A 14,510-nucleotide genomic window follows, 5' to 3' on the forward strand; every position below is an offset into this window, starting at 1 on the left:
TGTAATACCTGGTATCAAAATATGGTTACTACTAGAAATCACACTCTTAATATTTATTTTAAGTATTGAAAACTGAATTCTTGATATCAAAAATCCATATCATGTGAATGTATAAAAGCTAAAATGGCTTGATATTTTAAAGTATTTTTTAAGAGTATTTTTTTTTAATCAAATGATTGTTGCAAAATAAATTTGTACTATTTTTGGAAAGTCACGTCTCTGTCTTTAATCCGATCCGAACCGGCAGGGTCCTTCATACTATTGTAATTTCTTTTTGGGTTTAACTTATTTTCCTGGGTGAATAAAATAACCCAGATAGCGTAGTTGGTTCCTTTTCATTTTTAGCACTTTAAACAAAGGTTACATAATGCTCAGGATCCATGCACAGTAAATGTACAGTGAAGCATAAAGAAAAAGAAACTGTCCAAAAGTCATACACAGGATATTTAATATTCACAAACCAAGAGCAAACTCAAAAGGCACTAACAAGCAAGCATCAGACATGAGCAGGAAAACAGAATAATGAACATGTACACCTCATTCAAAGTGATATCAGTGTTAACATTCCATTAAAGCAACAGATAAAAAAAATAGTTTCTCAGCATGAGAGACTTCTGACAAATAGAATTGAATTGTGCTTGGTGTTCATGGTCACCTGGGTTCAGTGCTGATATGTAATTTTCTCTCTCACTGATTTCATGTTAAACCATTTTCTTTTCAACTAATTTACTTCACACATAATTCACCTTTTCTATATTTAGAGTCTAGATTCAATATTTCTAATCCGATCTGTTATACTGATAAATTATATTATCATTTATATTTTATAAACTTTCATTTCTGCCACTAAGAAAAGTATTTTTCCTGTTTGTAGATTTATTTCCATTTCACACTTTTAGCTCTCTGGGATCGACCATTTAAAGAGTTTTGTTGGTGTCACTATATACTTATGAGCAGTGAAATAGTGAAAAAATTTTCACAACTTAAACCTGACAAATAAGACCCAGTGTCTTTCATTTCAGTCATTTCATATAATTGATTGAGGTGAGAATTTAATCAGTCTTTAGCACACGAGAGATGATCAATGGTGCAGAGTTTTTACCTCCGTCATTCAAGCAAGGACTGAAGAATGGATAGAGTTTCTCTGTGAAGGTCTGACCAGTGAAAGAGTAGATATGAGACCTGGCCTTAACATCATAAAAGGAGACCAGACCCTCCTCATAATCCACAAACACTCCCACTTTCTGGGGCTTTTCTCTGAGGGAGAGGGAGATATACGGGTCATCACCAGCCTCATACTCGTTCCCGTTCCTCAGAACCACAGTCCAGAATCCAGTCAGAGGTTTAAATGAATCAATATCTCCCTTCCTATTAACAGACTCTCTGACCACTCCTAAACCCCACTCAGTCTTCCCGCTGACCTGCACCTCATAGTAAAACCTCTCCGATGAGAAACCCTGCTTTCCCAGGACCATGGTGTAATTAGTGAATCTTTTCGGGGTGTCTGGGAGATTCTGCTTTGTGTCTCCACATACAACTTGTTTTCCTTCATCACTGAGGACAAGATAGGGACAAGCTGTATCAGGGTCCAGAGTTACATACACTGACAGGAAAACAAACAGAATGTGATGAGTAATCAGGTAAATAATAATAACAAACAAATTCATTAAACACAATCATTTCAAAATTATAAGCAGGTTTGTGGAACATACGTATGGGCCAAATTTAGTGTAAAAAATGCTCAGTGTGTTTAAAGTTTATGGTTTAACCTGTTTATTTTTTATTATGTTGTCTTTGTAGAAGCCAACATTCTGTTTTCCTATTTCAGCTTAGACAAAAACTTATAAAATTTAATGCGGCCTAGGGCTTTCGAGCCACATGCACCAAGTTTGTTGCTATTACTTTTCTAAGCGATCCGAGTACCGGTACTTCCGGTACCGGGTCTCAAATTGGCCTTTTTTCCCCATAGACTCCCATTATAAACTTTGGAGGTTTATAACTCGGCAAGCTTTCGAACAATCTACACCAAACTCGGCCAGCTCCTTTAGGATGATACTCAGAACAAAGTTTTAAATTGGTGTACCAACTGGCCTTCCGGTTGTGCCGCAGCCCCGCCCCCAAAATATGCAAAATCAAAAACGTTTTTACAACATGGACATGTGACATATCAAAACACTCAGCACAATGAGGGGAACTTCCTCAGGAGTATTCAGATGACATCACATGCTCGTCTCCACTTGCCTCCAAATGTTTTGGCACCCTAGCTTTCTGTCCACTTGCCTCCAAAAGTAACACTGACCCTTATGTCCACTCGCCTCCAAAAAGCACCGGTATTTGCGAAGTTTGTCGCAACGAACTTTACAAATCTAGTTTTATTTAAATGTTTTTTATGTGTATTTCTGATCTTTTTTTTATATGGGTCACTTTATTTTACAGATATAAGATTAAAGAGAAAAAACTGGACAAGGTGAAACATTTTAAACTTACTAAACTTTAAAGCTTAAAATGTATAATTTGATTTGAATATTTGTTAAATATCTGTTGACCATTCAGAGATGTCGGATCTGCAGACACGAGTCTTCTAATGTAGAAGATCAGTTATATTGAGGGTTATATATTCTTATATTCATATTTTTGCATAATAGGTGATAGAGAGCTGGGATAAGAAGCTAATTTCATAGCAGGAATCATTCTAAATCTTTATTAAAATGACTGAAGTATCATTAATATAATGTAAATGTATAATACAGTAAGTGCAGTGTACCTGCATACTGCTGAATCCTCTTCAGTTCTGTGGAGACTAATCACAACAAAAATATTTAATAGATCAGAGATGTTTTAATATAAACTTGGCATCAGATGAAGCTATAAAATTTAGTAATACAAATTTACATTCATTTATTTACCAATAAAACAACTAATTAGCAATGTTCATACAGCCTTTAACAAAATAATTAATCTGTTACAGACTTCTCAGTTTCTCACCTGTTTCTCTCAATATCTTATTCAGCGTCACACTGAGTTTCTTATTCAGAGTCTTCTGAATCCGAGACAGAGTCGTCCTCAGAACGTCCACACTCAGGTCAATGTTAATGCTGATCTCAGACCAGTTCTTGGTGTGTGGAGCGATGCACAGTGACGGGTAAATCTACAGTAGAACATGAGAGAAGAGAAATCCCTCAGCTGATGTTCTGTGATCTTCTGCACAGTGTCAGAGTGATAGAGAGAGGAACTCTGACCTTTAGGAAGTGGAGATGATCTTCAGTGTGTGAGAACTGCTCCAGCTCAGTGTCTCTCCTCTTTAGCTCCTCGATTTCCTGCTCCACCTCTTTAATGAGTCCTTCAGCCTGCTTCTCTGCTGCTTTCTGCTTCTCCTCCATCACCTCCAGCAGCTCAGCCTGAATCCTCTCAATGGAACGAATCAGAGCTTTGAAGACTTCAACATTGTCTGATTTCTCTTTCTCCATGTTTCTCTAAAGAACAGAAGAATTTCTCACATTTACCAAAAAGTGTTATAGCCTGTGACATGAAATATGGAGGACAAATGTACAGAATGCAGCAGATAAGAACTACATCATGTTTCACCCACTTTGCTGAGCTCTACTGAGTGATTAATCTCCTGGATCTTCTTCAGTCGCTCCTGGATCATCTGCTGCAGCTCTGTCTGTGTTTTCTGCAGCTGAATCTGTGCACAGAAATCAAAAACACATAGCAGTTTATTTACAAAATGTAAACACATTTATTTTCTTCATGACAAAAATAACCACTGTCAGTGTCTCTAACCTTCTTCTCTCCACTCTCCTCCTCTAACAGAATAACATTGTGATTCTTGTGTTCTCCTTCAATGCAGAACTGACACAGATACATCTGATCATCTCTACAGAAGAGCTCCAGAGGTCTCACATGCTTCTGGCACATGTACATCTCCAGGTTCTTCACTGCGTTTATTAGTTTGTGTTTCTTAGATCTTGGAACATTAATATGAGGCTCTAAATGAGACGAACAGAAAGTCACACCACAATCCAGACAGGATTTTACAGCCTTCTGCTTCACACCAGTGCAGGCGTCACAGAGAACCTCCAAACTCTCAGGAGGCTCTTTGCTTCTCTTCTTGAAGTTATCTGCAACCTCTCTCAGTGTTATATTAATCTTGGGTTCAGGTCTTATGGTGAATTTCTCATTACAATATGGACAATGGCAGTGTTCACTCATATCCCAGCTTTGTGTAATGCAGCTCTTGCAGAAGCTGTGTCCACATGGAGTGGTGACGGGATCAGTGAACACTTCCAGACAGATAGAACACTTTAACTGCTCTTCAGTCAGGTGGCCGCTGGATTCACCTGCAACTGGGTGAGAGATAAAGGATAAAAATAAACAAATCAGTAAAATTCTTTAATTCTTTATTTCAGAGAACAAAGAACATTTTGTGTGGAACTGAAAAGTGGGTAATAACATATAAAAAAAAGTGGATTATCTTTTAATCTCAGAGTTGCAAAAGTTGCAGAGTTGTAAAAAAAAAAGTGAAGGCTTTACTATAAATTACCATAAGGAGATATGTATTAGAGCTGTGTATCAGAAGATCCGTTCTTTATTTATTATAGGTGGAAGCAGGTAGTCAAAAAGAATGGATTAGGACTAAATGATATGATTGGTCAATGCTGCATGTGTCCTGAATGTAGCACCTGCCTCGTCCTCCGATCGCCACTAGAGGGAACATTCTCCCAAGTATTAGTAGCTTCCGGACTACACTTCCCATAACCCCTCACTGGGACTGTGTGTGTGTGTGTGTGTGTGTGTGTGTGTGTGTATATATATATATATATATATATATATATATATATATACACACACACACACACACACACACACACACACACACACACACACACGTATATATATACACGTATATATATGTGTGTGTATGTGTGTGTGTGTGTGTATATATATGTGTGTGTGTGTGTATATGTGATTAATGGTTTAATGATGTAAATGAATGATGTGCTGGGCTAACCTGCTCTTCCTTTTAAGATTAATTTACTTTATTCTTACATTTGTTACATTTTATAAGTAAGTACATGTATTCTTTAGGTAGGGATAAAACAAAATACAATCCCGTTTTTATTTTGTATATGTTCTACACTTTACTGAAAAAAAAACTTAGTCAAAAAAACTTGTGAGATGTCAGGATTTGCGTATAAATGCAAAACGTCTTACAGTATGCAATTCAATTTATTTTGTGGAACATGGATATTAAAATGCAGATGCTTATAATGAACGTTTGTTCATGAATGTGTTGTTTGTAGGGTTCACAGGATTGCACGAGAGCGTATGTGAGGGAAAACATTCAGATATTGTGTGAAATGTAGTATTACGTTAAGGTCAAAGTGCCCATAGTTACGAAATTACCATCAAATAGGCATAATTTTGACACTTACTGCTACGTGTTTTTTTAGGTTGGAGCTGGTATTCTTGTAAGCTGCATTGTCTGTTTGTTTTGGTGCACACAGAATGCATCTCATTATAAAGCTATTATTTTTTACATCTTGGAGTGAAAATATAGAATTAATTTGAGGCCACGGGTGATCTGCCTTTGATAAAGCGCAAACGTCTTCCTCTGCTTCAGCCATCATCTTCCAACTAAAGGCGCGCTAAACTTCAGCGGGAGATGCGCAGCATACCCTCGCGAAGCAGCCTCTCCAACGTCTCGCAAGACTTGTCATATAAACTAATTATTTATTAAATCTCATATTTGAGTAACGGAGGAACGCCGCCGATTGTAGCGAAGTAAAAGTAAAGTTTTTCCACTAAAAATCTACTTGAGTAAGAGTAAAAGTACGCATCTTTAATTATACTCAAAAAGTACAAGTTACAAAAAAATGTACTCAAGTAAATGTAACGAAGTAAATGTAATTCGTTACTACCCACCTCTGTGTGTTTGCCTACGTCAACCTTTGCCTGTTGTACTGCGAGTATTCTAATAAAGCCTGCAAATGGATCCTCAGCCCTATGACGCTTCATTACAGAAGGCCATTAGAAGCAGTTGACTCCTCTTACCTCGCTCACGAGTGAACTCGTCACTGTGCTGCAAAGCTTGCGAGGTAGTCCTGCACCCAACATTTCCAGCCCTCCAAGACACCATTCCAGATCAACTCCACGATCACCACACCTGAATCTCCTGCCATTCTCGGCCTTCCGGCCGAATATCGCGATCTCACAGAGGCATTCAACAAGTTCAAGGCCACAGAGTTACCTCTTCATCGACCCAGTGATTGCTGCATCGAGCTCCTGCCCGACGCCACACCACCCAAGGGCAGAATCTTTCCCCTGTCACAACCAGAAACTGAAGCAATGAATAACTACATCAAGGAGGAATTAAAGAAGGGGTTTATTCGGCATTCAGTATCACCAGCCTCATCAGGGTTCTTCTTTGTGAAGAAAAAGGACGTAGGGCTCCGACCTTGCATCGACTATCGGGCTCTGAATGAGCTAACCGTAAAGTTTCGTTATCCTCTCCCACTCATCCCATCAGCTCCAGAACAACTGCGCAAGGCCAAATATTTCACCAAACTGGACCTACGCAACGCTTACAACCTCATTTGTACCTCCACATCCTTCCTGGGCTCACGTGGTCAACCCGAGGCAATTACAGCCTTTCGTCTCTTGAAGGAGTGTTTCACCACGGCTCACATTCTCCATAACCCTGACTCTTCACTGTTATGTTCACTGTCGAAGTGGACACCTCCAACACAGGAATTGGAGCGGTCCTGTCACAGTGTCAGGGGCCGGCCAACAAAATGTTCCCGTGTGTTTACTTCTTCCGGAAACTATCGGCTACCGAACGCAACTATGATGTAGGAGACCGCGAATTGCTAGCCATGAAAGGCAGCATTCGAGGAGTGGCGGCACTGGCTGGAGGGCGCCCAACATCCTTTCATGGTCCTCACAGATCATAAAAATCTAGAATACCTATGCTCTGCCAAGCGAATGAACACATGCCAAGCGCAATGGGCTATGTTCTTCACATGCTTCCGCTTCAGTCACCTACAGACCAGGGTCCAAGAACATTAAAGCTGATGCACTCTCCCGCCTAGACAATGAGCTCGACCAGAACCCGCCGGCCGGGTCCATTATCCCCGAAGCTCAAATTGTCGCTCCCATTCAATGGGACAATATGACCGAAATCTCCCAAACCAACGCGCTGTCTCCGACTACTGCCGACTGTCCTCCCACCAAGACCTACGTGCCGGCAAACTAACGCTCAGCCCTCCTCGAACTACTGCATGCCTCTCCAAGCTCCGGTCATCCCGGCATCTCGGCAACTACCCGACGCTCAGAATAAGTTCTGGTGGTCCTCTCTGTCCGAAGATGTAGGAAACTTTGTGAGAAACTGTACTGTGTGTAACACATATAAAGCCTCACATCAACTCCCTGCCGGATTACTGCAGCCCTTAGCAATCCCGCTGCGACCCTGGTCCCACATAGCCATTGACTTCGTCACCGATCTACCCAAGTCCAGCAACTGCACCGTAATCCTCACCATCGTAGATCGATTCTCAGAGGCTTGCCACCTGATACCTCTATCCAAACTGCCCACAGCATTCGCGACAGCGGAAACCATCTGTAATTACGTGTTCCGCTTCTACGGCCTACCTGAGGACCTAGTCTCCGACAAAGGACAGCAGTTCACATCCCGAGTTTGGTCTGCCTTCTTCAAACAATTAAACTTCAACATCAGTCTTACCTCAGGATATCACCCACAAGCCAACAGCCAAACTGAGCACATGAATCAAGAACTTACCCGTTTCCTCCACTCGTATTGTCAGAATAACCAGGGTGACTGGAGCAGGTACCTCATGTGGGTGGAATACGCACAGAACTCACTCACCAAAATCAACCACCAGTATCACACCATTCCAGTGTATACTTGGGTATCAACCGCCTCTATCCCCATTGTCTGGTGAGCCCTCAGATCTACCAGCAGTGGATGATTAGTTCCGTAGGATCGAAGAGACCTGGAACGAGGCACATCACCAGCTGCAAAGAGCCGTAAGGCAACAAAAACACCAGGCTGACAAACGCCGCAGAACGCACCCAGATTACCAACCTGGTCAGTTGGTTTGGCTCTCCACCCGTGACATCCGTCTCCTGCAGAAAGCTCAGTCCTAGGTACGTGGGTCCATTCAGGATCATTAAACAAATAAACCCGGTGTCATACCACCTGGCGTTACCCTCCACTTACCGCATCTCTCCCACTTTCCATGTCTCGTTACTTAAACCCGCCGGTGGTCCGAGAGGGAAAGAGAGGAGGCTGCCGACCCACCAGTGCCACCGCCCCGTTGGTCGGCAGCGAAGAGGCATATCAGGTCCACAACCTACTAGACTCCAGATGCCGGGGCGGTAACCTCGAATTTCTGGTCGACTGGGAGGGGTAGGGTCCAGAGCAACGCTCTTGAGTAGGGGCGAGGGACATGCTGGACCCGTCACTCACCGCCGAGTTTCACCGACAGCACCCGGATAAACCGGCCCCTCGACCTCTTGGAAGACCCCGGCATCGTACGCATCCTCATGTGGTGATTGCACTGCCACCTGTTCTCAATCAGCCACTGACCATATAAACGAACTTGAACTTTACTTCTGTGCAAAGTCTTGATTTGCCTCGGCTATCATTCCGAGTGTTTCCTGTTTTGTATTACTGTTTTGTACGATTCTCTGCCGCCTGCCCCGACCTTCTGCCTGTTGTATTGACCACGATTTCTGTCTACTGTATTGGTGTGTTTGCCTACGTTGACCTTTGCCTGTTGTACTGCGAGTATTCTAATAAAGCCTGCAAATGGATCCTCAGCCCTATGACGCTTCATTACAGCATGATTCATTTACTGTCTTTATGTTCAGTATCTGCTTTATCCTGCTCTGAGACAATGGGGTTTAAATTTAACTGTGGATTAATGAACTCTGAAAAGCATAGGCAGCACCAGAGAGGAGCAAGTAAGTGTAGGTGCTTCAGCATCTCCAAGAAAGAACAAAGCTCACCCATAGCACCAACATACATTGTTTGTTCTTAAAGCAATAATAGATTATTATTAAATCATTACATTTTATTTTAAAAATGGAGCTGTTTCTTGTGCCTAATAAGTGACCTCATAATTCTATTTCAGAATTCACTTCTAGTGAAAATGAGAATATAAAATATATACGCCAAAGACCTATTTTAAATATTATTTATAATGTCTCAGCTCCCCCTGTAAATAAACTGGCGTGCCCTCAGCATTTGTGTTCAAATTCTCTGGTGCCGCCCATGCTGAAAAGCATTTGATGTAATAATCAGAAGCTTAATCTGGCTTTATCTAACATCCACAAGTACTTGTAACTTACAGATAGCAGATGTATCCTTGCTGCTCCAGCTGCTATTTCCTGGTTTTACGAATGTCATATCCATTTTTCTTCTTTTAAACCTTTTAAAAGCAACAAATCATTGGTCAGTAAACATACTGCAACACATTATATGGTAAAAAGAACAGACTTTTACTGAGCCTTCTGACAGTCAATAACTATAATAATATATTATAGTTTCTCATTTCCTGGTGTTAGTAAGACTAACATGTAACAGACATAAAAATACATTTAAATGTTTAAACTGAGCATGAGCTTATATTTCATTTTAAAGAAATCCTTATTTAATAAATAAAATAAAAAAAACATTAATCTACAAAGTCAATGACAGTCATCAGAATAATAGATGGTCATGTTTCCCAGGGGACAAAACTACAGCTCAGTTCACTCTACACAAAAAAAAACTCTACACTCAGTTCACAGTAATAAAACATCCTGCAGAAATGATAAACTATCAAAGAAGATTAAATAAAGAACATACTTTGTGTTTTCTGTCATAGCTGCTCGTATTTATGCTCTTCTCAGATCCACTGGATTTACAGTATTTAAACCCAGCATTTGTTTTTTAGAGTTTTCTGACTTCCTGGTTGAGGTGAACATTCAGGCTGGTCTGGTTTCACTTTCACTCTGATGTCACGACTTGCTCAGTTGTTAGTACAGACTGAAGGTTCCACTTACTAACTCTGTCCTGTATAATGGCACAAGAGAAAAACAAGAGAAACACACAGTAGGTGATGAGTATGCAGATAAATATTATTATTATTATTATTATTAGGGTTCAAGCGCGAAGCGCTGGAAACCTATTGTTTTTGTTAGGATATTTATTATTATTATTACTATTATTATTATTATTATTCCGCCCTAGAAACGGTCGTGCAGCCCAAAGCGTAAGGCCTAGAGAGCTCAAACTTGGTCAGATTTGGTAGTACTGATAAACTTAGTAGTACTGGTCACAGTTACTCAGGGCCAAAATCTCAGAGGAATCGGACAATCAGGGGCGCTTCAGCACCCCAAAACGCGTTTGTGCCCATAGGTCCAAAAACCCAATTTTGTGCTGACTCGTAAGGCAAAGTCTCAGAATCAGAATAGAATCAGAATGGTCTTTATTGCCAAGTATGTTTTCATACTTCGTTTTGCCTCGCACGAGGATTGTAGACTCACCGATATGACTTTGTTTATTTGTCACTTTGTGTATGTGAAAATCCTTTAAGGCCTTAAACTCCCTAAAGGCCTTAAACGCTTGAACCCGGGAAATGCTGCTTGCAGCTTTAATTATTATTATTATTTTTATTATTATTATTATTATTATTATTATAATATTATTATTCCGCCCTAGAAACGGTCGTGCAGCCCAAACTGTAAGGCCTAGAGAGCTCAAACTTGGTCAGGTGGTAGTACTGGTCACAGTTACTCAGGGCCAAAATCTCAGAGGAATCGGACAGTCTGGGCGCTTCAGCGCCCCAAAACGCGTTTGTGCCCATAGGTCCAAAAACCCAATTTTGTGCTGACTCGTAAGGCAAAGTCTCAGAATCAGAATCAGAATCAGAATGGTCTTTATTGCCAAGTATGTTTTCATACTTCGTTTTGCTTCGCACGAGGATTGTAGACTCACCGATATGACTTTGTTTATTTGTCAATTTGTGTATGTGAAAATCCTTTAAGGCCTTAAACTCCCTAAAGGCCTTAAACGCTTGAACCCGGGAAATGCTGCTTGCAGCTTTAATTATTATTATTATTTTTATTATTATTATTATTATTATTATTATTATTATTCCGCCCTAGAAACGATCGTGCAGCCCAAACCGTAAGGCCTAGAGAGCTCAAACTTGGTCAGATGGTAGTACTGGTCACAGTTACTCAGGGCCAAAATCTCAGCAGAATCGGACAATTTGGGGCGCTTCAGCCTACTTTTGCTAACTAGTCCTAGGTTTTTCGCCTGATCAAGACCAATCCAGTGCAGTAATATTCTCTGGAGTCTCAAAGACAATAATTTTCAAAAAAAAGTTGAAATTTTGATTCAGGGTCCTTAAGGGGCCTCAAAAAGTTTGGACTGTGAGGAGCCAGTTTTACTAAAATGTGAATAACTCAAGAATTAAATGAGCTATCAACACCAAACCTGGGACACGTGTGAAAGAGGTCAAACAGAGGTCACAGTTCAAAAACCGCGGCGATTGTTTGTTCTTGTTCTCTCTCTCTCTCTCTTTGCTCCACTATCTATCTTTTCAGATCCCTACCATTGGACATCTCAATCTGTCAATCTTCACAGTTCAAAAACCGTGGCGATTGGCCACTTCGTGGCGCTATAACGGAAAAATCACTAAAAACAGCCATTTTAAAAAAAAAAGCCCTCTAGCGCCCCCAACAGTCCAAAAACCCAATTTTGTGCTGACTTGTAAGGCAAAGATTCTGATTCTGAGAAAGATTCTGATTCTCGCGGGTATTCTGATGACGTCACGTGTAGCCCCGCCCCCAAAATTAGCGAAATCAAAAAGTTAGCACAACATGGACATGTCATATATCAAAACACTCAGCACGATGAGGAGAACTGACCTCACGTGTAGCCCCGCCCCCAAAATGAGCGAAATCAAAACAGTTAGCACAACATGGACATGTGACATATCAAAACACTCAGCACGATGAGGGGAATTTGCCACGTGCAAGTGTAACCCACACAAGGTTACTGGAGTGCAACTCTCTAATCTGCCTGCAGGTGGCGCATACACCCTAGGGAGTTCATAAAACAAAAACAAACAAACACGCTTTTCCTCCAGTAAAGACGTTGCTAGAAAACAAACAAGGACTGGTATGTGAAATATGGTATGTGAAACAGAACCCGAACTTACCTGGAAATGAACCTGTGGAAATAGAAGAAATACCTGGAAGTGAATCTGTGGAAAGAGAGACAAACTTATCTGGCAATGGTAACCTTTTAAAAGGCTTGGATGAGGACTGCCCTGAGCAACTTCCAGTCCCCTCCGGCGTGCCAGAGTGTGATGAGACAAATGTTATTGAAAATGAAGGAGAAGAGGAGATTAAGGAGACTGAGGAACAAGCTGACACGGATGACCTAGTAAGGAGATCCATGAGGAATCGTCAGCCAACTAGGCGGCTGGACTACACTGAACTGGGAACCCCCTTAGTAACAGTGGTGAAGTCATTCTTTCAAGGGCTGACTACTGTGTGGAATGACCTCATAAGTGAGAATGATGCACCAGCTTGCCCCCCTATTTTGTCCTGCCCAGTGATAACTGTTTGAACATTGGCATGCACAGGGACGTGCATAAGTCAGGAGGGGAGAGTGTAACCCACACAAGGTTACTGGAGTGCAACTCTCTAATCTGCCTGCAGGTGGCGCATACACCCTAGGGAGTTCATAAAACAAAAACAAACAAACACGCTTTTCCTCCAGTAAAGACGTTGCTAGAAAACAAACAAGGACTGGTATGTGAAATATCCTCTAGAGGATAGAAATTAAGAGAAGAATCTTGTACTATATATTGAAATATTGTGTGTCCATTAGGTTAAAAGCTTTGTGAGAGAGAGTTAAGCCGCATGGCCACGAGCTTCTCAAGACACCTCCGGTAAGGATGGTAGTGCTAATGCTAATGAGGGTTATGCTGATTGTGCAAGTTCCATTATGAAGCAAAGTACTGTTCTTTTAAAACCAATCGGAGTTATGAACCTGATTCTTGCTGTTTGATGCCATATAGATACAGATTCAGATTGTTTTATGTTATTTAAGATGCTCATAAAAAATCGCTAATCACGCTAGCTGCATGCTAATTGTTAACAATTAACTGCAAGTTCTATTTGGTTTGTTATGCTAGCTCAGCTAAGTTAGACACCACTGTAGAAGATCTTTAATAGTGGTTACACTGCTAAAGGTGCCTTCATACTGTTTTGTTGAGTTAAAAGTTAATATAAATGTATTTAAAATAGGGGTGATTAAGTTCATTTAATTGTGAATATACATGTTTGATATGTATATGATGAGTAGAAGTTTATCTTAGTTGTTAAAAAGAATAGATGAAAAAGTAGATTTAAAAAAAAAAAAAAAAAAAGGGGGAAAAAACCTAACTATATGGTTTCAGAACTAGGTTTCTTAGATTCTCTGACTTATTTTGTACTGTGAGATGGAAATACATGAGTGATTGATTGTTGTTCATTGGAAATGACTTATGTTATCTGGTGTGATGTGTGCATATTCATTTGCATAGTGATTAGAGTATTTATAACCTTTACAATTGGTTATATTTGATTTGACATTTGAATGAAGAAAAGTTGATTAGATTTGAACAGAAATGAGGCAATCGTAATTAATACATTCTGTACTGTATGTATAGATTGGTTTTAAGAAAGGGATAGACCATCTGGATCTGACCCTAGCGGTCAGTGGCGAGCCAACCGCAGAAGTGAACGGAACAAGAGTCCAGTGTGGCCAGCCGTGGCATCTTTGGAACCAGCATCATCCTGTGCCTTCATTTGCAATACAGATAAGAACACACGTAAATCTACCCGGGTAGTGAAAAGAACATACTCTAGGAACCACACACACACATCCATAACTTCCATGGACTCTTTCTTTATTTGAGGATTTATTTTGATTTTATTGTGCACTGTGCACTCAGGAAGCCGGCTTAGGTAGGCAGGGAATGTAATTAACTGCCCTTCATTTTGTATAATACAATGCTCAAATTTATGTTTTGTGTTGTCTGTTCTTTGATGACCGGTTATTATTTCAGGCTCCACTGTCGTATCTAGAGCTTCTGATACTAGCCCAGCTTTAATTTCTTAATACTTAAACTAGTTAGTAGTTACATTAACCTAAGCAGAGGGTTACAAGTGGCGAGCCAGCCAGGAGCCTGGGTATGTGTCATCAGTGAACCACATTACACGTGTGTGAAACTATTTTAAGTGTGTAAGTAATTGTCACATTTACAGATCATCCTTTACCAAACATGGAGTTCATAATGAGCTCAGGTATCAAAATCCCCAACGCAGTAGTGGTGAGTGGTTTGCTTGAATCACCAGAAGATGAGGAGATCATAGACTTCCTTAAGAAGTATGGCTCCATGAGACTTGTCCCAGTTACTGACATTAACTCAGAGTTTTATAAAAAC

At 40.5% G+C, this 14,510-nt stretch overlaps 1 protein-coding gene and 1 long non-coding RNA gene across 2 annotated transcripts; one reads left to right on the forward strand and one right to left on the reverse strand.

Annotated features, from left to right (window-relative positions):
• Positions 1-431: 431 nt before the first annotated feature.
• LOC132854535 (E3 ubiquitin-protein ligase TRIM39-like) lies at positions 432-10,067 on the reverse strand. The gene is made up of 8 exons (XM_060883009.1): positions 9,872-10,067; positions 9,373-9,452; positions 3,784-4,346; positions 3,590-3,685; positions 3,240-3,473; positions 2,986-3,148; positions 2,765-2,800; positions 432-1,603 (listed from the first exon to the last, which is right to left on the reverse strand). Exons 1-8 carry the CDS (start codon positions 9,886-9,888, stop codon positions 1,053-1,055), a joined length of 1,740 nt encoding a protein of 579 aa, XP_060738992.1. The 5' UTR covers positions 9,889-10,067; the 3' UTR covers positions 432-1,052.
• Positions 10,068-12,756: 2,689 nt separating this feature from the next.
• Positions 12,757-14,161, forward strand: LOC132854538 (uncharacterized). Its single transcript, XR_009649266.1, has 3 exons — positions 12,757-12,831; positions 12,911-12,971; positions 13,734-14,161. It is a non-coding gene; the product is annotated as an uncharacterized LOC132854538 (long non-coding RNA).
• Positions 14,162-14,510: the final 349 nt, after the last annotated feature.

The sequence above is a fragment of the Tachysurus vachellii genome, chromosome 12 (assembly GCF_030014155.1).
Source record: "Tachysurus vachellii isolate PV-2020 chromosome 12, HZAU_Pvac_v1, whole genome shotgun sequence".
NCBI classification, from domain to species: domain Eukaryota; kingdom Metazoa; phylum Chordata; class Actinopteri; order Siluriformes; family Bagridae; genus Tachysurus; species Tachysurus vachellii.